Source organism: Bombina bombina, chromosome 4, assembly GCF_027579735.1.
Source record: "Bombina bombina isolate aBomBom1 chromosome 4, aBomBom1.pri, whole genome shotgun sequence".
NCBI classification, from domain to species: domain Eukaryota; kingdom Metazoa; phylum Chordata; class Amphibia; order Anura; family Bombinatoridae; genus Bombina; species Bombina bombina.
The window spans coordinates 539383366-539406710 of record NC_069502.1 but is presented as its reverse complement, the minus strand read 5'-3'; the positions used below and the strand labels follow the sequence as shown (position 1 = coordinate 539406710).

At 40.4% G+C, this 23345-nt stretch overlaps 1 protein-coding gene across 1 annotated transcript in view; it reads right to left on the bottom strand.

The window, feature by feature from the left end:
• The window catches only part of BCKDHB (branched chain keto acid dehydrogenase E1 subunit beta), a 637435-nt gene that overhangs the window by 356702 nt on the left and 257388 nt on the right, over positions 1-23345 (bottom strand). Inside the window, exon 7 of the mRNA XM_053710474.1 lies at positions 22308-22405. Coding sequence (XP_053566449.1) covers positions 22308-22405 — 98 coding nt within the window. The remainder of the gene's footprint in view (positions 1-22307; positions 22406-23345) is intronic.

Here is a 23345-nt window from a genome sequence, read left to right as displayed (position 1 = left end):
GAGAATGTAAGGATCACTCCAAAGAATTCATAAGATTAGGACACAAAGAGGGAACAACAATTTCCCTACTAATGTTGTTAGAATTCACAAACTTTGGTAGAAATTTAAATAAAGTTCGCAAAACTGCCTTATCCTGATGGAAAATCAGAAAAGGAGACTCACAAGAAAGAGCAGATAATTTGGAAACTCTTCTAGCAGAAGAGATGGCCAAAAGGAACAACACTTTCCAAGAAAGTAGTTTAACCTCTTAAGGACATATGATGGAATTTTTCCGTCATAAAACAATTGAGCAAACTGAAAGCTGTGTCCTTAATGGGTTAATGTCCAAAGAATGCATAGGCTCAAGAGGAGGAGCAGGTAAAGCCTTCAAAACCAAATTAAGACTCCAAGGAGGAGAGATTAATTTAATGACAGGCTTGATATGGACCAAAGCCTGTACAAAACAGTGAATATCAGGAAGTTTAGCAATCTTTCTGTTAAATAAGACAGAAAGAGCAGAGATTTGTCCCTTCAAGGAACTTATAGGCAAACCTTTATCCAAACCATCTTGAAGAAACTGTATCCTGAGGTACAAAAACTCCCTTCCCCCCAGTGACAGTTGAAATAATCGAATCCAACTGAGAACCAAACAAATTGTTACCTTAATCTAATCTAGAATTAGATACCATGTCAACAATCCAATATTTGAGCCACAAAAGTCTTCTAGCTAAAATAGCTAAAGACATAGATCTAACATCCATTTTGATGATATTAAAAATGGCATCACAGATAAAATGATTAGCATGTTGAAGCAAGTGAAACAATGCTAGACAAATCAGGGTATGTTTTCTGTTGCGCTATGCTTTCCAACCAGAAAGTTGATGCAGCTGCAACATCAGCCATAGAAATGGTAGGCCTGAGAAGATAGCCAGAATATATTATAAATAAGCTTTCCTTAGATAAGATTCAAGTTTCCTATCTAAAGGCTGCAAGAGTACAAATAGCCCCATCAACTTTGGGGATTTTTTTTTCCCAAAACTCCAATGTAACTGCTGGCAAAGGATACAATTTTTTTTTTAAACTCGAAGAAGGAATAAAAGAAGTACCAGGCCTACTCCATTCCTTTGAAATCATATCAGAAATAGCATGGGGAACTGGAAAAACCTTTGGAGTAACCACAGGAGGTTTATAAACAGAATTTAAACATTTACTAGTTTTAGAATCAATAGGACTAGTTTCCTCAATATCCAAAGTAATAAACACCTCTTTTAACAAATAATTAATATACTCCATCTTAACCCCTTAACAACGCATGTCGTACAGGGTATGACGCACATAACCTGGTCTTAAAAGACCAGCAACGTACCCTGTACGACATTAGGATCGCTTCCAGCCGCTTTCCGGTTATTGCAGTGATGCCTTGATATCGAGGCATCCTGCAATAACACCCCGTGGCCATCCGATGCACCGGACACACTCTGTGGCCCTCTCTGCACCGGACATCGATGGCCGGTATCGTTGGTGGGTGGGAGCCTGTGTTGGAGGTGGGTGGCGGCAATCGATGTTGATATGTGATGTGGAGGGGGCGGGATCGTGGGTGGGGATGTCCAGGGGCTTGCACGGACAAACGCGCGTACACGGGAGGGCGGGCGCTAAAAAAAAAGAAAAAAAGGATAAAAAAGTAAAAAAAAAAAAAAAAGATCAGGCAGGTGGTGGGGCTTGAACTGTGGGGGGGGAAGTACTATCTATCATAGGGATAGCAGTACGTTTGGCAGAGCTGCTATATAGCTCCTCCCCTAACTGTCATATCCAGTCATTCGACCGAAAAAAAACAGAGAAAGGAGAATCCATAGGGTGCAGTGGTGACTGTAGTTTAATTAAAATTTAGACCTGCCTTAAAAGGACAGGGCGGGCCGTGGACTGGATACACTACAAGAGAAATAAATTTATCAGGTAAGCATAAATTATGTTTTCTCTTGTTAAGTGTATCCAGTCCACGGATCATCCATTACTTGTGGGATACCAATACCAAAGCTAAAGTACACGGATGATGGGAGGGCAGGATTAAGCGGAAGGAACCACTGTCTGAAGAACCTTTCTCCCAAACACAGCCTCCGAAGAAGCAAAAGTATCAAATTTGTAAAATTTTGAAAAAGTGTGAAGCAAAGACCAAGTCGCAGCCTTGCAAATCTGTTCAACAGAGGCCTCATTTTTGAAGGCCCAGGTGGAAGCCACAGCTCTAGTAGAATGAGCTGTAATCCTTTCAGGGGGCTGCTGTCCAGCAGTCTCATAGGCTAGGCTTATTACGCTCCGAAGCCAAAAGGAAAGAGAGGTTGCCAAAGCTTTTTGACCTCTCCTCTGTCCAGAGTAAACGACAAACAGGAAAGATGTTTGACGAAAATCCTTAGTAGCTTGTAAGTAAAACTTCAAGGCACGGACTACGTCCAGATTATGTAAAAGACGTTCCTTCTTTGAAGAAGGATTAGGGCACAACGATGGAACAACAATCTCTTGATTGATATTCTTGTTAGAAACCACCTTAGGTAAAAACCCAGGTTTGGTACGCAGAACTACCTTATCTGCATGAAAAATCAGATAGGGAGAATCACATTGTAAGGCAGATAGCTCAGAGACTCTCCGAGCCAAGGAAATAGCCCTCAAAAACAGAACTTTCCAACATAAAAGTTTAATATCAATGGAATGAAGGGGTTCAAACGGAACTCCCTGAAGAACTTTAAGAACCAAGTTTAAGCTCCACGGGGGAGCAACAGGTTTAAACACAGGCTTAAATCTAACCAAAGCCTGGCAAAATGCCTGGACATCTGGAACCTCTGCCAGACGCTTGTGCAAAAGAATAGGCAGAGCAGAAATCTGTCCCTTTAAGGAACTAGCTGATAATCCTTTGTCCAAGCCCTCTTGGAGAAAAGACAATATTCTAGGAATCCTAACTTTACTCCATGAGTAAGTCTTGGATTCACACCAATAAAGATATTTACTCCATATCTTGTGGTAGATTTTCCTCGTAACAGGCTTTCGTGCCTGTATTAAAGTATCAATGACTGACTCGGAGAAGCCACGCTTTGATAGAATCAAGCGTTCAATCTCCATGCAGTCAGTCTCAGAGAAATTAGATTTGGATGATTGAAAGGACCTTGTATCAGAAGGTCCTGTCTTAGAGGCAGAGTCCATGGTGGAAAGGATGACATGTCCACTAGGTCTGCATACCAAGTCCTGCGTGGCCACGCAGGTGCTATCAGAATCACAGATGCTCTCTCCTGTTTGATTTTGGCAATCAGTCGAGGGAGCAGAGGAAACGGTGGAAACACATAAGCCAGGTTGAAGAACCAAGGCGCTGCTAGCGCATCTATCAGCGTCGCTTCTGGGTCCCTGGACCTGGATCCGTAACAAGGAAGCTTGGCGTTCTGGCGAGACGCCATAAGATCCAACTCTGGTTTGCCCCAACGATGAATCAACTGAGCAAACACCTCCGGATGGAGTTCCCACTCCCCCGGATGGAAAGTCTGACGACTTAGAAAATCCGCCTCCCAGTTCTCCACGCCTGGGATATGGATTGCTGACAGGTGGCAAGAGTGGTACTCTGCCCAGCGAATTATTTTTGAGACTTCTAACATCGCTAGGGAACTCCTGGTTCCCCCTTGATGGTTGATGTAAGCCACAGTCGTGATGTTGTCCGACTGAAATCTGATGAACCTCAGTGTTGCTAACTGAGGCCAAGCCAGAAGAGCATTGAATATCGCTCTTCACTCCAGAATATTTATTGGAAGGAGTTTCACAATCCCTGTGCCTTCAGGGAATTCCAGACTGCACCCCAACCTAGAAGGCTGGCATCTGTTGTTAAAATTGTCCAATCTGGCCTGCGAAAGGTCATACCCTTGGACAGGTGTACCCGAGACAACCACCAGAAAAGAGAATCTCTGGTCTCTTGATCCAGATTTTGCAGAGGGGACAAATCTGTGTAATCCCCATTCCACTGACTCAGCATGCATAATTGCAGCGGTCTGAGATGAAGGCGCGCAAATGGCACTATGTCCATTGCCGCTACCATTAAGCCGATTACCTCCATACACTGAGCTACCGAAGGGAGCGGAATGGAGTGAAGAACACGGCAAGCATTTAGAAGTTTTGATAACCTGGACTCAGGTAAATTTTCATTTCTACAGAATCTATAAGCGTCCCTAAGAAGGAGACTCTTGTGAGTGGGGATAGAGAACTCTTTTCCTCATTCACTTTCCACCCGTGCGACCTCAGAAATGCCAGAACTATCTCTGTATGAGACTTGGCAACTTGAAAACTTGAAAGCTTGACGCCTGTATCAGGATGTCGTCTAAATACGGAGCCACCGCTATGCCTCGCGGTCTTAGAACCGTCAGAAGTGAGCCCAGAACCTTTGTAAAGATTCTGGGGGCTGTAGCCAACCCGAAGGGAAGAGCTACAAATTGGTAATGCCTGTCTAGAAAGGCAAACCTTAGAAACCGATGATGATCTTTGTGAATCGGTATGTGAAGGTAGGCATCCTTTAAGTCCACTTTAAGTCCACTGTGGTCATGTACTGACCTTCTTGGATCATGGGTAGGATGGTCCGAATAGTTTCCATTTTGAAAGATGGAAATCTGAGGAATTTATTTAAGATCTTTAGATCCAAAATTGGTCTGAAGGTTCCCTCTTTTTTGGGACCAACAAACAGATTTGAATAAAAACCCTGTCCTTGTTCCATCCGCGGAACTGGATGGATCACTCTCATAACTAGGAGGTCTTGCACACAGCGTAGGAATGCCTCTTTCTTTATCTGATTTGCAGATAGCCTTGAAAGATAAAATCTCCCTTGTGGAGGGGAAGCTTTGAAGTCCAGAAGATATCCCTGAGATATGATCTCCAACGCCCAGGGATCCTGAACATCTCTTGCCCACGCCTGGGCGAAGAGAGAAAGTCTGCCCCCTACTAGATCCGTCGCCGGATAGGGAGCCGTTCCTTCATGCTGTCTTAGAGGCAGCAGCAGGCTTTCTGGCCTGCTTGCCTTTGTTCCAGGACTGGTTAGGTTTCCAGGCCTGCTTAGATTGAGCAAAAGTTCCCACTTGTTTTGAAGCGGAGGAAGTTGATGCTGCACCTGCCTTGAAAATTCAAAAGGCACGAAAATTAGACTGTTTGGCCTTTGCTTTGGCCCTGTCCTGAGGAAGGGTGTGACCCTTACCTCCAGTAATGTCAGCAATAATTTCCTTCAAACCAGGCCCGAATAAGGTCTGCCCCTTGAAAGGAATGTTGAGTAATTTAGACTTCGAAGTCACGTCAGCTGACCAGGATTTAAGCCATAGCGCCCTATGCGCTTGGATGGCGAATCCGGAATTCTTAGCCGTTAGTTTAGTCAAATGAACAATGGCATCAGAAACAAATGAGTTAGCTAGCTTAAGCGTTCTAAGCTTGTCAATAATTTCAGTCAATGGAGCTGTATGGATGGCCTCTTCCAGGGCCTCAAACCAGAATGCTGCCGCGGCCGTGACAGGCGCAATGCATGCAAGGGGCTGTAAAATAAAACCATGTTGAATAAACATTTTCTTAAGGTAACCTTCCAATTTTTTATCCATTGGATCTGAAAAAGCACAACTGTCCTCAACTGGGATAGTAGTACGCTTTGCTAAAGTAGAAACTGCTCCCTCCACCTTAGGGACCATCTGCCATATGTCCCGTGTAGTGGCGTCTATTGGAAACATTTTTCTAAATATAGGAGGTGGGGAAAAAGGCACCCCGGTCTATCCCACTCCTTGCTAATAATTTCTGTAAGCCTTTTAGGTATAGGAAAAACATCAGTACACACCGGTACCGCATAGTATTTATCCAGCCTACACAATTTCTCTGGTACTGCAACTGTGTTACAGTCATTCAGTGCAGCTAATACCTCCCCAAGCAACACACGGAGGTTCTCAAGCTTAAATTTAAAATTAGAAATCTCTGAATCAGGTTTCCCCGAATCAGAGATGTCACCCACAGACTGAAGCTCTTCGTCCTCATGATCTGCATATTGTGACGCAGTATCAGACATGGCCCTTACAGCATCTGCGCGCTCTGTATTTCTCCTAACCCCAGAGCAATCGCGCTTGCCTCTTAATTCAGGAAACCTGGATAATACCTCTGACAGGGTATTATTCATGATTGCAGCCATGTCCTGCAAGGTAATCGCTATGTGCGTCCCTGATGTAATTGGCGCCATATTAGCGTGCATCCCCTGAGCGGGAGGCGAAGGGTCTGACACGTGGGGAGAGTTAGTCGGCATAACTTCCCCCTCGTCAGAATCTTCTGGTGATATTTCTTTTATAGTTAAAGACTGATCTTTACTGTTTAAGGTGAAATCAATACATTTAGTACACATTCTCCTATGGGGCTCCACCATGGCTTTCAAACATAATGAACAAGTAGTTTCCTCTGTGTCAGACATGTTTAAACAGACTAGCAATGAGACTAGCAAGCTTGGAAAACACTTTAAACAAGTTTACAAGCAATATAAAAAACGTTACTACACCTTTAAGAAACACAAATTTTGTCAAAATTTGAAAAAACAGTGAAAAAAGGCAGTTACACTAACAAATTTTTTACAGTGTATGTAACAAGTTAGCAGAGCATTGCACCAACTTGCAAATGGATGATTAACCCCTTAATACCCAAAACTGAATAATAAAAGACAAAAACGTTTTTTTTTTTGTTTTTTTTCAAACAGTCACAACAACTGCCACAGCTCTACTGTGGCTTTTTACCTCCCTCAAAAATGACTTTGAAGCTTTTTGAGCCCTCCAGAGATGTCCTGGATCATGCAACAGGGAAGCTGAATGTCTCTGTCAGTATTTTTATCTGCACAGAAAAGCACTAAAAAAGGCCCCTCCCACTCATATTACAACAGTGGAAAGCCTAAGGAAACTGTTACTAGGCAAAATTCAAGCCAGCCATGTGGAAAAAAACTAGGCCCCAATAAGTTTTATCACCAAATACATATAAAAACGATTAAACATGCCAGCAAACGTTTTATATTACATTTTTATAAGAGTATGTATCTCTATTAATAAGCCTGATACCAGTCGCTATAACTGCATTTAAGGCTTTACTTACATTATCAGCAGCATTTTCTAGCAAATTCCATCCCTAGAAAAATATTAACTGCACATACCTTATTGCAGGAAAACCTGCACGCCATTCCCTCTCTGAAGTTACCTCACTCCTCAGAATATGTGAGAACAGCCATGGATCTTAGTTACTTCTGCTAAGATCATAGAAAACGCAGGCAGATTCTTGTTCTAAATACTGCCTGAGATAAACAGTACACTCCGGCACCATTTAAAAATAACAAACTTTTGATTGAAGAATAAACTAAGTATAAAACACCACACTCCTCTTACGACCTCCATCTTGGTTGAGGCTTGCAAGAGAATGACTGGATATGACAGTTAGGGGAGGAGCTATATAGCAGCTCTGCTGTGGGTGATCCTCTTGCAACTTCCTGTTGGGAAGGAGAATATCTCACAAGTAATGGATGATCCGTGGACTGGATACACTTAACAAGAGAAAACTACTTTTTTTTTTGCAAACTGGGTACTGGCAGACAGCTGCCAGTACCCAAGATGGCCCCCAATAAGGCAGATGGGGAGGTTTAGAGAGCTGTTTTGGGGGGGGGGATCAGGGAGGTTGGGGGCTAAGGGGGGATGCTACACCATAGCATATGTAAATATGCCACACACAAAAAATTAAAAACCTTTTATGTTAGTACTGGAAGACTTTCTGCCAGTACTTAAGATGGTGGGGACAATTGTGGTGTGGGGGAGGGAAGGGAGCTGTTTGGGGGGGATCAGGGGGTCTGATGTGTCAGGTGGGAGGCCGATCTCTACACTAAAGCTAAAATTAATCCTCCAAACTCCCTACAAACTACCTAATTAACCCCTTCACTGCTAGCCATAATACACATGTGATGCGCAGAAGCATTTAGCGGCCTTCTAATTACCAGAAAGCAACGCCAAAGTCATATATGTCTGCTATTTCTGAAGAAAGGGGATCCCAGAGAATCATTTACAACCATTTGTGCCATCATTCCACAAGCTGTTTGTAAATAATTTCAGTGAGAAACCTAAAATTGTGAAAAATTTAACGTTTTTTTTTTTAAATTTGATCGCATTTGGCGGTGAAATGGTGGCATTAAATATACCAAAATGGGCCTAGATCAATACTTTGGGTTATCTACTATACTACACTTAAGCTAAAATTAACTCTACAAGCTCCCTACATGCTCCCTAATTAAACTCCTTCACTGCTGGGCATAAAACACGTGTGGTGCGCAGTGGTATTTAGCAGCCTTCTAATTACCAAAAGCAACGCCAAAGCCATATAAGTCTGCTGTTTCTGAACAAAGGGGATCCCAGAGAAGCATTTACAACCATTTATGCCATAGTTGCATAAGTTGTTTGTAAATAATTTCTGTGAGAAACCTAAAGTTTGTGGAAAAGTGAACAATACTTTTTATTTGATCGCATTTGGCGGTGAAATGGTGGCATGAAATATACCAAAATGGGCCTAGATCAATACTTTGGGATGTCTTCTAAAAAAAAAAAAAAATACATGTCAAGGGATATTCAGGTATTCCAGACAGATATCAGGGTTCCAAAGTAACTAGCGCTCATTTTGAAAAAAAGTGGTTTTGAAATAGCAAAGTGCTTCTTGTATTTATTTCCCTATAACTTGCAAAAAAAGGAAAGAACATGTTAACATTGGGTATTTCTAAACTCAGGACAAAATTTAGAAAATATTTAGCATGGTTGTTTTTTGGTGGTTGTAGATGTGTAACAGATTTTGGGGGTCAAAGTTAGAAAAAACATAATTTATGTAAGAATTTACCTGATAAATTCATTTCTTTCATATTAGCAAGAGTCCATGAGCTAGTGACGTATGGGATATACATTCCTACCAGGAGGGGCAAAGTTTCCCAAACCTCAAAATGCCTATAAATACACCCCTCACCACACCCACAAATCCGTTTAACGCATAGCCAAGAAGTGGGGTGATAAGACAAAAGTGCGAAAGCATAAAAAATAAGGAATTGGAATAATTGTGCTTTATACAAAAAAATCATAGCCACCACAAAAAAGGGTGGGCCTCATGGACTCTTGCTAATATGAAAGAAATGAATTTATTAAGTAAGTTCTTACATAAATTATGTTTTCTTTCATGTAATTAACAAGAGTCCATGAGCTAGTGACGTATGGGATAATGAATACCCAAGATGTGGATCTTCCACGCAAGAGTCACTAGAGAGGGAGGGATAAAATAAAGACAGCCAATTCCGCTGAAAATAATCCACACCCAAAATAAAGTTTAAATCTTATAATGAAAAAAACTGAAATTATAAGCAGAAGAATCAAACTGAAACAGCTGCCTGAAGTACTTTTCTACCAAAAACTGCTTCAGAAGAACAATACATCAAAATGGTAGAATTTGGTAAAAGTATGCAAAGAAGACCAAGTTGCTGCTTTGCAAATCTGATCAACCGAAGCTTCATTCCTAAACGCCCAGGAAGTAGAAACTGACCTTTCCTAGAACCGGAAAAGATAACAAATAGACTAGAAGTCTTTCGGAAATTCTTAGTAGCTTCAACATAATATTTCAAAGCTCTAACTACATCCAAAGAATGCAATGATTTCTCCTTAGAATTCATAGGATTAGGACATAATGAAGGAACCACAATTTCTCTACTAATGTTGTTAGAATTCACAACCTTAGGTAAAAAATTCAAAAGAAGTTTGCAGCACCGCCTTATCCTGATGAAAAATCAGAAAAGGAGACTCACAAGAAAGAGCAGATAATTCAGAAACTCTTCTAGCAGAAGAGATGGCCAAAAGAAACAAAACTTTCCAAGAAAGTAGTTTAATGTCCAGTGAATGCATAGGTTCAAAAGGAGGAGCTTGAAGAGCCCCAGAACCAAATTCAAACTCCAAGGAGGAGAAATTGACTTAATAACAGGCTTTATACGAACCAAAGCTTGTACAAAACAATGAATATCAGGAAGATTAGCAATCTTTCTGTGAAAAAGAACAGAAAGAGCAGAGATTTGTCCTTTCAAGGAACTTGCAGACAAACCTTTATCCAAACCATCCTGAAGAAACTGTAAAATTCTCGGAATTCTAAAAGAATGCCAGGAAAAATGATGAGAAAGACACCAAGAAATGTAAGTCTTCCAGACTCGATAATATATCTTCCTAGATACAGATTTACGAGCCTGTAACATAGTATTAATCACAGAGTCAGAGAAACCTCTTTGACTAAGAATCAAGCGTTCAATCTCCATACCTTCAAATTTAAGGATTTGAGATCCTGATGGAAAAAAGGACCTTGCGACAGAAGGTCTGGTCTTAACGGAAGAGTCCACGGTTGGCAAGAGGCCATCCGGACAAGATCCGCATACCAAAACCTGTGAGGCCATGCTGGAGCCACCAGCAGAACAAACGAGCATTCCTTCAGAGTCTTGGAAATTACTCTCGGAAGAAGAACTAGAGGCGGAAAGATATAGGCAGGATGATACTTCCAAGGAAGTGACAATGCATCCACTGCTTCCGCCTGAGGATCCCTGGATCTGGACAGATACCTGGGAAGTTTCTTGTTTAGAGGAGAAGCCATCAGATCTATTTCTGGAAATCCCCACATTTGAACAATCTGAAGAAAAACCTCTGGGTGAAGAGACCATTCGCCCGGATGTAACGTTTGGCGACTGAGATAATCCGCTTCCCAATTGTCTATACCTGGGATATGAACCGCAGAAATTAGACAGGAGCTGGATTCCGCCCATACTAGTATTCGAGATACTTCTTTCATAGCCAGAGGACTGTGAGTCCCTCCTTGATGATTGATATATGCCACAGTTGTGACATTGTCTGCCTGAAAACAAATGAACGATTCTCTCTTTAGAAGAGGCCATGACTGAAGAGCTCTGAAAATTGCACGGAGTTCCAAAATATTGATTGGTAATCTCACCTCCTGAGATTCCCAAACCCCTTGTGCTGTCAGAGACCCCCAAACAGCTCCCCAACCTGTCAGACTTGCATCTGTTGAAATCACAGTCCAGGTCGGAAGAACAAAAGAAGCCCCCTGAACTAAACAATGGTGATCTGTCCACCACGTCAGAGAGTGTCGTACAATCGGTTTTAAAGATATCAATTGAGATATCTTTGTGTAATCCCTGCACCACTGGTTCAGCATACAAAGCTGAAGAGGTCGCATGTGAAAACGAGCAAAGGGGATCGCGTCCGATGCAGCAGTCATAAGACCTAGAATTTCCATGCATAAGGCTACCGAAGGGAATGATTGAGACTGAAGGTTTCGACAAGCTGAAACCAATTTCAGACGTCTTTTTTCTGTCAGCGACAGAGTCATGGACACTGAATCTATCTGGAAACCTAAAAAGGTTACCCTTGTCTGAGGAATCAACGAACTCTTTGGTAAATTGATCCTCCAACCATGTTCTCGAAGAAACGATACAAGTTGATTTGTATGAGATTCTGCTAAAAGTGAAGACTGAGCAAGTACCAAGATATCGTCCAAATAAGGAAATACCACAATACCCTGTTCTCTGATTACAGACAGAAGGGCACCGAGAACCTTTGTAAAAATCCTTGGAGCTGTTGCTAGGCCAAACGGCAGAGCCACAAACTGGTAATGCTTGTCTAGGAAAGAGAATCTCAGAAACTGATAGTGATCTGGATGAATCGGAATATGCAGATATGCATCCTGTAAATCTATTGTGGACATATAATGCCCTTGCTGAACAAAAGGCAGGATAGTCCTTATAGTTACCATTTTGAATGTTGGTATCCTTACATAATGATTCAATATTTTTAAATCCAGAACTGGTCTGAAGGAATTCTCCTTCTTTGGTACAATGAAGAGATTTGAGTAAAACCCCAGCCCCTGTTCCAGAACTGGAACTGGTAAAATTACTCCAGCCAACTCTAGATCTGAAACACATTTCAGAAATGCTTGAGCCTTCGCTGGATTTACTGGGACACGGGAAAGAAAAAATCTTCTTGCAGGAGACCTTATCTTGAAGCCAATTCTGTACCCTTCTGAAACAATGTTCTGAATCCAAAGATTGTGAATTGAATTGATCCAAATTTCTTTGAAAAATCGTAATCTGCCCCCTACCAGCTGGGCTGGAACGAGGGCCGCACCTTCATGTGGACTTGGGAGCTGGCTTTGGTTTTCTAAAAGGCTTGGATTTATTCCAGACTGGTGATGGTTTCCAAACTGATACCGCTCCTGAGGGTGAAGGATCAGGCTTTTGTTCCTTATTGTGACGAAAGGAACGAAAACGATTAGTAGACCTAAATTTACCTTTAGATTTTTTATCCTGTGGTAAAAAAGTTCCTTTTCCTCCAGTAACAGTTGAGATAATAGAATCCAACTGTGAACCAAATAATTTATTACCCTGGAAAGAAAGGGAAAGCAAAGTTATCAGCATTCCAAGTTTTAAGCCATAAAGCTCTTCTAGCTAAAATAGCTAGAGACATATACCTGACATCAACCTTAATGATATCAAAGATGGCATCACAAATAAAATTATTAGCATGTTGAAGAAGATTAACAATGCTATGAGAATTATGATCTGTTACTTGTTGCGCTAAAGCTTCTAACCAAAAAGTTGAAGCTGCAGCAACATCCGCTAAAGATATAGCAGGTCTAAGAAGATTACCTGAACATAAGTAAGCTTTTCTTAGAAAGGATTAAATTTTCCTATCTAAAGGATCTTTAAAGGAAGTACTATCTGCCGTAGGAATAGTAGTATGTTTAGCAAGAGTAGAGATAGCCCCATCAACTTTAGGGATTTTGTCCCAAAACTCTAATCTGTCAGATGGCACAGGATATAATTGCTTAAAACTTTTAGAAGGAGTAAATGAATTACCCAAATTATTCCATTCCCTGGAGATTACTTCAGAAATGGCATCAGGGACAGGAAAAACTTCTGGAATAACTACAGGAGATTTAAAAACCTTATTTAAACGTTTAGATTTAGTATCAAGAAGACCAGAATCCTCTATTTCTAATGCAATTAAGACCTCTTTAAGTAAAGAACGAATAAGTTCCATTTTGAACAAATATGAAGATTTATCAGTATCAACCTCTGAAACAGAATCCTCTGAACCAGAGGAATCATTATCAGAATCAGAATGATGATGTTCATTTAAAAATTCATCTGAAAAATTAGAAGTTTTAAAGGACCTTTTACGTTTACTAGAAGGAGGAATAACAGACATAGCCTTCTTAATGGATTTAGAAACAAAATCTCTTATGTTAACAGGAACACTCTGAGCATTAGATGTTGATGGAACAACAACAGGTAATGTAACATTACTAAAGGAAATATTATCTGCATTAACAAGTTTGTCATGACATTCATTACAAACAACAGATACCACAAGTTTACAGCAAATACACTTAACTTTTGTAGATCCAGAACCAGACAGCGATTTTCCAGAAGTATCTTCTGACTCAGGGTCAATCTGGGACATCTTGCAATATGTAATAGAAAAAAACAACATATAAAGCAAAATTGATCAAATTCCTTAAATGACAGTTTCAGGAATGGGAAAAAATGCCAGTGAACAAGCTTCTAGCAACCAGAAGCAATAAACAATGAGACTTAAATATGGAGACAATAGTGACGCCCATAATTTTTAGCGCCAAAAAAGACGCCCACATTATTTGGCGCCTAAATGCTTTTGGCGCCAAAAATGACGCCACATCCGGTAATGCCGACACTTTTGGGGGGAAAAAACGTCAAAAAATGACGCAACTTCCGGTGACACGTATGACGCCGGAAACAAAGAAAAAAAAATTTTGCGCCAAAAAAGTCCGCGCCAAGAATGACGCAATAAAATGAAGCATTTTCAGCCCCCGCGAGCTTAACAGCCCACAGGGAAAAAAGTCAAATTTTAAGGTAAGAAAAAAAATTGATTTATTCATATGCATTATCCCAAATATGAAACTGACTGTCTGAAATAAGGAACGTTGAACATCCTGAATCAAGGCAAATAAATGTTTAAACACATATATTTAGAACTTTATATAAAAGTGCCCAACCATAGCTTAGAGAGTGTCACAAAAATAAGACTTACTTACCCCAGGACACTCATCTACATGAAGTAGAAAGCCAAACCAGTACTGAAACGAGAATCAGCAGAGGTAATGGTATATATAAGAGTATATCGTCGATCTGAAAAGGGAGGTAAGAGATGAATCTCTACGACCGATAACAGAGAACCTATGAAATAGACCCCATAGAAGGAGATCATTGAATTCAAATAGGCAATACTCTCTTCACATCCCTCTGACATTCACTGCACGCTGAGAGGAAAACCGGGCTCCAACCTGCTGCGGAGCGCATATCAACGTAGAATCTAGCACAAACTTACTTCACCACCTCCATAGGAGGCAAAGTTTGTAAAACTGATTTATGGGTGTGGTGAGGGGTGTATTTATAGGCATTTTGAGGTTTGGGAAACTTTGCCCCTCCTGGTAGGAATGTATATCCCATACGTCACTAGCTCATGGACTCTTGCTAATTACATGAAAGAAAGTGTGTTTTTTCCATTTTTTCCTCATATTTTATAATATTTTTAATAATAAATTATAAGATATGAAGAAAATAATGGTATCTTTAGAAAGTCCATTTAGTGGCGAGAAAAACGGTATATAATATGTGTGGGTACAGTAAATAAGTAAGAGGAAAATTACAGCTAAACACAAACACCGCAGAAATGTAAAAATAGTCCTGGTCCTTAAAGGAAAGAAATTGAAAAATGGCCTTGGTCCTTAAGGGGTTAAAGAGATAAGAAGATTTGTCAGTGTCAATATCTGAGGTAGGATCTTCTGAATCAGATAGATCCTCATCAGGAGGAGGATAATTCAGTATGTTGTCGGTCATTTGAAATTTCATCAACTTTATGATAAGTTTTAAAAGACCTTTTTACGTTTATTAGAAGGCGGAATAGCAGACAAAGCCTTCTGAATCACATCAGCAATAAAAAAAATTATATTCACAGGGATACCATGTACATTAGATGTTGAAGGAACAACAGGCATTGTACTAGTACTGATGGATACATTATCTGCATGTAAAAGCTTATCATGACAACTATTACATACCACAGCTGGAGATAAAATTTCTGCTAATTTACAACAGATATACTTATCTTTGGTAGAACTGTTATAAGGCAGCAGGAATCAAACAGTGCTTTCTGATACAGGATCAGATTGAGACATCTTGTAAATGTAAGAGAAAAAACAACATATCAAGCAAAATTATCAATTTCCTTACATGGCAGTTTCAGGAAACGGAAAAAAATGCAAACAGAATAGCCCTCTGAGCATAGAAAAAGGCAAGGAGCATATAGGAAGTGGGGTTAAAATAAATAATTTATTTGGCGCCAAGTATGACACACAACGCAAAATTATATTTTTTTTGCTCTAACAACATCCGGAAGTGACGCTACACGCGTCATGGCAGACGCAACCTTGTGCAAGGAAACCTGGCGTCAACTAAGATATCGGAAATTACGAATTTACGTCACCGAATGAACCTTCTCACCAAAAAAATTCTCCGGCCAAGAATGACGCAATAAATTTCAGCATTTTGCGGCCTCACAAACCTAATTTTGCCAGCGAAAATTTATGAAAACGGTCAATTTCGAAGAAAAGACTATACTCCAGGTAAGAAAAAAATAACTTCCTATATATGTTTTACCCAATTTTGTAGTCTGCAAAAGGAAATATACATAAACCTGACTCATGGCAAATATAAGTACAATACATATATTTAGAACTTTACATTAATACATAAAGTGCCAAACCATAGCTGAGAGTGTCTTAAGTAATGAAAACATAGTTACCGAAAGGCATCCATCCACATATAGCAGATAGCCAAACCAGTACTGAAACAGTTATCAGTAGAGGTAATGGAATATGAGAGTATATCGTTGATCTGAAAAGGGAGGTAGGAGATGAATCTCTACGACCGATAACAGAGAACCTATGAAAAGATTTCCCGCAAGGAAAACCATAGAATTCAATAGATGATACTCCCTTCATATCCCTCTGACATTCATTGTACTCTGAGAGGAATAGGGATTCAAAATGTTGAGAAGCGCATATCACAGAAGAAAATCAAGCACAAATTTACTTCACCACCTCCATAGGGAGGCAAAATTTGTAAAACTGAATTGTGGGTGTGGTGAGGGGTGTATTTATAGGCATTTTGAGGCTTGGGAAACTCTGCCCCTCCTGGTAGGATTGTATATCCCATACGTCACTAGCTCATGGACTCTTGCCAATTACATGAAAGAAACCCTAGTCACCTGCAAATAGAATTTCAACGCACGCACCACACCTAGGTTGAGCAACAAAACGCTCCTTATGAGGAGGAGGATTAGGACACAAAGAAGGAACAACGAATTCCTGATTGAAATTCCGAAAACACCTTAGGAAGGAAAACTAACTAGTACATAGAACCACCATATCAGGATGAAGGATAAGATAAGGGAATCACACGGCAGCAGAGAGAACACAGAGACTCTCAGAGCAGAAAAAATGGCAACAAGAAATAATAACCTTCCAAGATAACATCTCAATATCTAAGGAAAACATAGGCTCAAACAGAGCTTGCAGAAAAACAAGGAAAATACTCCAGGAGGAGTAACCTGTTAAACACAGGCCTGAATCTGACTAAGGCCTGACAAAAAAATTGCACATCAGGCACATACGCCAGATGCTTATGCAACAATATAGACAAGGCAGACATTGCCCCCTCAAAGTACTCGCTGACAAACCCTTCTCCAGACATCCTGGAGAAAAGACAAAATCCTAGAATTCTGACTCCATAAGAAACCTTTGGAATCAAACCAGAACAGATATTTACGCCATATTTTATGGTAAAACCTTCTAGTCACAGGCTTACAAGCCTGTATCAAAGTCTCAACAACAGAATCCGGGAACCCACGCTTAGAGAAAATTAAACATCTAATCTACAAGCAGTCAAATAAAATTTTTTAAAGGAAAAACCCTGAAATAGAAAGCCCCTCCTCATAGGAAATTTCCACGGCACCGCCAGCGCATCTAACAGGACGGCCAGTGGATCCCTTGACTTCGAACCGTACCTCTGGAGCTTGGCATTCTGCCAAGATGCCATAATATCTAGCTCCAACCCCCATTTAAGGATCGAACTGGAAAACACCTCCCCACTTCACGGAATAAAAAGTCAGACTGCTCAAAAAATCTGCTTCCCAATTGACCACTGGAATGTGGATCACAGATAGACAGCAGTTGTGGGTCTCCACCCACTGAATAATCATGGTCACCTCTGACATTGCTAAGAAACTCCAAAAACTTTCCTGGTGAATGATGCAAGTCACCGATGATCAACTATCCGACTGGAACCTAATAAGGTGGGCTAAAGCGAACTGAGACCAGGCCAGAAGAGCATTATCACTCTCAATTCCAAGATGTTTATGGGGAGGACTGACTCCTCCCAAGTCCATAGACCCTAAACCTTAAATGAGCCCCAGACTGCTCCCATCCCAGCAGACTGACATCCGTGGTCACAATCACCCAGGTAGATCTGCAAAAGCAGGTTCCCTGAAAGAAGTGTTCCTGAACAACCACCACGGAAGAGATCCTCTTGTTTCCTGATCCAGATCTATTCGTAGAGACAAATCCACATAATCTACATTCCATACCTGAACATGCATAACAGCAGAAGTCTAAGATGGAACCGAGCGAGCTAACGGAATGATTTCCACAGAAGCTATCATCAGACCAAATACCTCCATACATTGAGCCACTGACGACCGAGGAGAGGACTAAAGGACAAGGAAAGAGTCAAAAACTCCTTGTTTTCCTGACCTCTGTCAGAAATATCTTCATTAATAAGGAATCTAATATGGTCCCCAAGACACTACTCTTGTAACTGGAACCAAGGAAAAATCCTTCCCAAAGTCACCTTCCATTCGAGGGACCGAAGGAAGACAACAAGATCTCCGTATAAGAGTTTGCTTGTTGCAAAGACTGCGCCTGAACTAGAATCCAGATATGACGCCACTGCAATGCCCCACCAGAGCCCCCAGGGCCCTTAAGAAAAATCTGGAGCTGTGACAAGGCCGAATGGAAGAGCCACAAACTGAAAGAGCTTATCTAAAAAAACAAATCTCAGAAATTTGAGATGATCATTGTGCATCCTACAGGACTATGGAAGACAAAAACTGACCCTCTAGAACCAAGGGAAGAATGGAACATATAGCTTCCATCTTGAAGGACGGTACTCTGAGAAACTTGTTTAGACATCTTAGGTCAAAAATTGGTCTGAAAATTCCCCCCTCCTTGGGAACCACAAAAATATTTTAATAGAATCCCAGACCCTGTTCCAATATTGAACTAGAACAAACACTCCCAGGGCAGAAAAAAACCCGGACACAATGGAAGGACGACTCTCAATTTATCGGAACTACAGATAATCTTGCAAAGAGGATCCTGTCCCTGGGAAGGAAAGTCTAGAACTCTAGATTGTACCTCTAGGATTCAATGTCCACCACCCAGGAATCTGGAATAACCCAGGCCTGAGCGAATAAAGAATCTTTTGCGGGCTTCTTAAATGGCTTCCCCCTGTTCCAAAACTGACTGGACCTCCAGGAAGACTTGGATCCTGCTGTGAAAAAGGGGGGGGGAAAGGCTTACCTAAAAAGTCTCAAAAAGAACCTCTGACGTCCTTTCTAACTATTCCTCCTATCCTAAGAGAGGAAATGACCTTTTCCTCCTGAAATAACAGAAATAATTTCAGCCCAAACAAGGTCTAACCCTTGAAGGAAATCGCCAAAAGATTGGACTTAGATGAAACATCTGCAGACTAGAAATTCAATCATAAGGCTCTGCGAACCAATACGGCGAAACCAAAAATCTTTGCTCCTAACTTAATGATCTGTAAGGAAATATCCATGATAAAGAAATTGACCAACTTAAAGGGACACTGTACCCAAAAAATTTCTTTTGTGATTCAGATAGAGCATGCAATTTTAAGCAACTTTTTAATTTACTCCTATTATCATTTTTTCTTTGTTCTCTTGCTATCTTTATATGAAAAAGAAGGCATCTAAGCTTTTTTCTTGGTTCAGTACTCTGGACAGCAGTTTTTGATTGGTGGATGAATTTATCCACAATTCAGCAAGGACAACCTAGGTTGTTCACCAAAAATGGGCCGGCATCTAAACTTACATTCTTGCATTTCAAATAAAGATACCAAAAGAATAAAGAAGATTTGACAATAGGAATAAATTAGAAACTTGCTTAAAATTGCATGCTCTATATGAATCATGAAAGAAAAATTTTGGGTACAGTGTCCCTTTAAGAGCCTTAATCCTATCCTGGATTTCCTCAAGAGGAGAATCTGTCTGAATAGAATCCGACAGCGAACCAGACTAGTCGGCTGCCGCACTGTTGACAGTAGAAATACACAACGCAGACTGCCATAGCAGACCCTGGTGAACATACCTCCAACTTCCTATCTATAGGATGCTTAAAGGAACAGCAAACCTCTATGGGAAAGTGATTCCCTTAGCTAAAGTGGAAAATCATAAAAATTGGGGATGGATAAAAATAAAAACCAGGTCTCTCACACTCCGTGCAAAATCACTGTAGCAGGGTCTGGAACAGGAAATACCTCCACAGCGGAGGAAACATTGAAGAACTTGTTTAGTCTACTAGACTTCATAGGATTGACTACAACAGACGTAACAGAGTCACCCAAAGTAGCCAAAACCTCCATAAGTAACAGAGACAGAGGTGCTCCAGCTAAAAACTGAAGAATACAACTTGAGCATCAGAAGAAGGAATTACACTGTCTGAATCCTCAGAATTTTGGAGGGGAAGCACCTTGAGTAGCTACAACAGGATCAAAAGCATTCCTCACGGATTCTTTAAATTTCCTCATGCACTTTCCCTGCAGCACAGAAAAAAACGACAACGCCCCAGATACCACAGAGAATACCTGGGCAGCAATGTCTAGAAAATTAACTCCAGACGGAGCATGAGAGGAAACGCAGGGCACTGCATGTGTGGACGGAAAAAGCTGGGACGCTTGAGGAGAAGCTGCGACATATCTGGTACAGGAGACCCTTAAACAGCATCCGCCCAGAATAATGATGGCTCAGGCTCAAAAAGCTTATACCTATAACACAATGTTCTACAATACATAAAGAACAAAAAAAAAAAAAGATTGGTGGTTCCACCTAGAGTCGAAACACAATAATTAATTCCCCTGGAAAAAAAAAACACTGCACAAAAACGATACTGTCTCTTTAAATTTTTATAATTTAACATAATTACCGAGCAGCGTCCCTACACCTCAGCTATGAAGCCGAAGCGTCTACCTTCCCTGCTAGACGCAGACAAACTGTAAAACACCCGATCCGGTTTACAATCCGGAACTGCCCCAAACTGCTGTTGCGATCGTAGATTCACTTGCACATAAGCAGAGCTGCAGCTAACAAGTCATACTATTCCGGAACACACAGGAAGAATCCGGAAGGCGTGCAAAACCAGTCTTGCCGCCTCTGGAGAAACCCGCCTCCTTAGTACTTGGCGTTCCCGGCGGCCATTACAAACATAACAGAGCTCAATAGAGGGAAAAAACATACCCAGTTCTTATCCATATATCAACCAGATAGAAAGACAAATGCTGAGCTCATAAAAACTTATAACTAAATAATAAGCCATCCAAGTCCTTGTCCGTGTGCTAAACTGGATAAAAGGACAAATACTGAGCTCATCAAAAATGATTAATAAATAATTAATAAATAAAAAGAGCTCCTCACGTCCCCAGTGCCTGCATAATCTGCCCTTAATTCTTAAAGCTAACCCCAATAGGATTAAACTCTTAAAAATAACGTCCCCTGCAGATTTAACTGCTGAAGTACCAAATTTTTCCTGAGAAAATAAAAATAAAATTGGCACTTACCTGAATATGCCTCTGTCCGGCAGAAGGATAGCTCACCTGGTTTGAGAGGGGACCCTCCCTCACATGGACCTGTGGAAAAAAGGAAAGACTGAATAAACTTACTCAGGGTTCCAAGATAGGGGAGCAACAAACTCTTTGAGAGGCACAGTGGGGATTATACCCCACAAGGACCCAAATGCTTAAAAGCCACCACTGCTCTACTGAAGAAACTGACATGGACTACGGCTAGACTCCAGAAAAGATCACAGCAAACCTGCTCTGCTTTAAAATACATTTTTGATTGAAGAATTAAACACCTAACTGCAACTGATACAAGCAAAGATAATGACTGGTGTCAGGAGTGATATTCCCAACAATAATTATGATGATCCGTGGACTCACTGTGTTATTAGAAAGAAAAGTGTAATGCTCCAACAAGTTTTGATAGAAAGTAATGAATGATTTCTGTGAAAATGCTCTTAGTTTAATATTTAACTAGTAAAATTCTAATTTCAATTTAAAATATATATATATGCACCCATATACACAGTTGGTCTTAAAATATTATAGGTAAACCAGAGATGAGCAATGCAAATCTCAAGGGGAGCCTTTTACCGAGCTTGTTAAAAAAAAACACCCACATTATATAACCAAACACTACATATAGATGTTTTCATAAAACAAACTAGAACTTATACAGTCTCATACTATTTATTTAATTTTGTCAGAGACTTATATTTTAAAGTTCAAAATAAACTGTCATAATTCCGATAGGGCATGCAATTTTAAACATGTGTCCAGTTTACGTTTATCACCAATTTTGCTTTGTTCTCTTAGTATTCTTAGTTTAAAGCTAAACCTAGGTAGGCTCATATGCACATTTCTTAGACCTCGAAGGCCACCTCTAATCTGAATGCATTTTGTCCGTTTTTCACCACTAGAGGGCATTAGTTCATGTGTGTCATATAGATAACATTGAGCTCACACACATGAAGTTATCTAGGAGTCCGCACTGATTGGCTAAAATGCAAGTCTGCCAAAAGAACTGAAATAAGGGGGCAGTTTGCAGAGGATTAGATACAAGGTAATTACAAAGTTAAAATGTTTATTATTATAACTGTGTTGGTTATGCAAAACTGGAGAATAGGTAATAAAGGGATTATCTAACTTTTTAAACAACAAAAATTCTGGTGTTGACTGCCTCTTTAAGAATTATAAAAACAAATATAATGCTTCCTTTTAGAGACAGGATTGGCAAAAACATCAGCAAAATGTATGTATAAAATGACACTATAAAATTATTATTACAAACCTGAGTGCCCCAAGAAAGAAGAGTGATATCACTTCCCTCTTGTATCACCTCAGCTTGAGACAAGGGAATGTAATACGGCTCCACCGGAACTTGCTCCACTACAAAACAAAAAAAGCAGAGTTAATAGTCTTTTTAAACCCAATCATATGAGAAACATACACTGTATATATATATATATATATATATATATATATATATATATATATATATATATATATATATATATATATATATACACACACACACATACACATACACGCACACACACACACACACACAATCATGAGGGCAAATATTCAAAGAGCAGTTTGCACAGTCAATTGGTTAATATGCATACAGGATTCGCAATAAGATGCGTGTAGTATGAAACAGTCCTGTAGCAATGAAGCATAGTGCAATAAAGTACAGAGGCAGTTGCACATTCAGTCAGTAAATATGCATACAGCTTTAGGCAGAGAGAAAACGTTAGGGCAAAAACAGTCCAGGTTAAGAACTGTAGTACCAAAGCGTATTACAGGAAAATGCAAGCAGATCATTAAAGCCAGACAATTTAAAAGATAATATTTTAATCCTCCTAGAGTGATGATGGGAACGATTCTGGAGTATATCACTCCCTTAGCTCACCGGACCCCAAGTAATTTGAAGTCAATCTCGGGTCCTCCCAGAGCCGCCCCTGCATTCATCCACTCACCGGATTGATACAGTTACCGTTACTGTTTACATGGAAGTCCTCCAGGATTGGCTGATAAACACGCTGACTCACATCCAAAGTATTCAGAGATGCTGCTGCTGATCTGTAAGCGCCTCTGTGGATATCACAAAAGAAAGCTTTTTCCTTGAAGCTCCTCAAACTCTCCTCCACAAGTTGCACGCCACCTTCAGACTGGAAAGTTGGGCGTGTCTGTATAGCACTACGCGTGTTTCACCCTTAAAATACACGTAGGGCTTTCTCAAGTGTCATAAATTGATAGGTGTACAAACAGAATTTATACCCTCACATAATGGAGTAGGCGAAATGGACCAATCAGATTGCTCTAT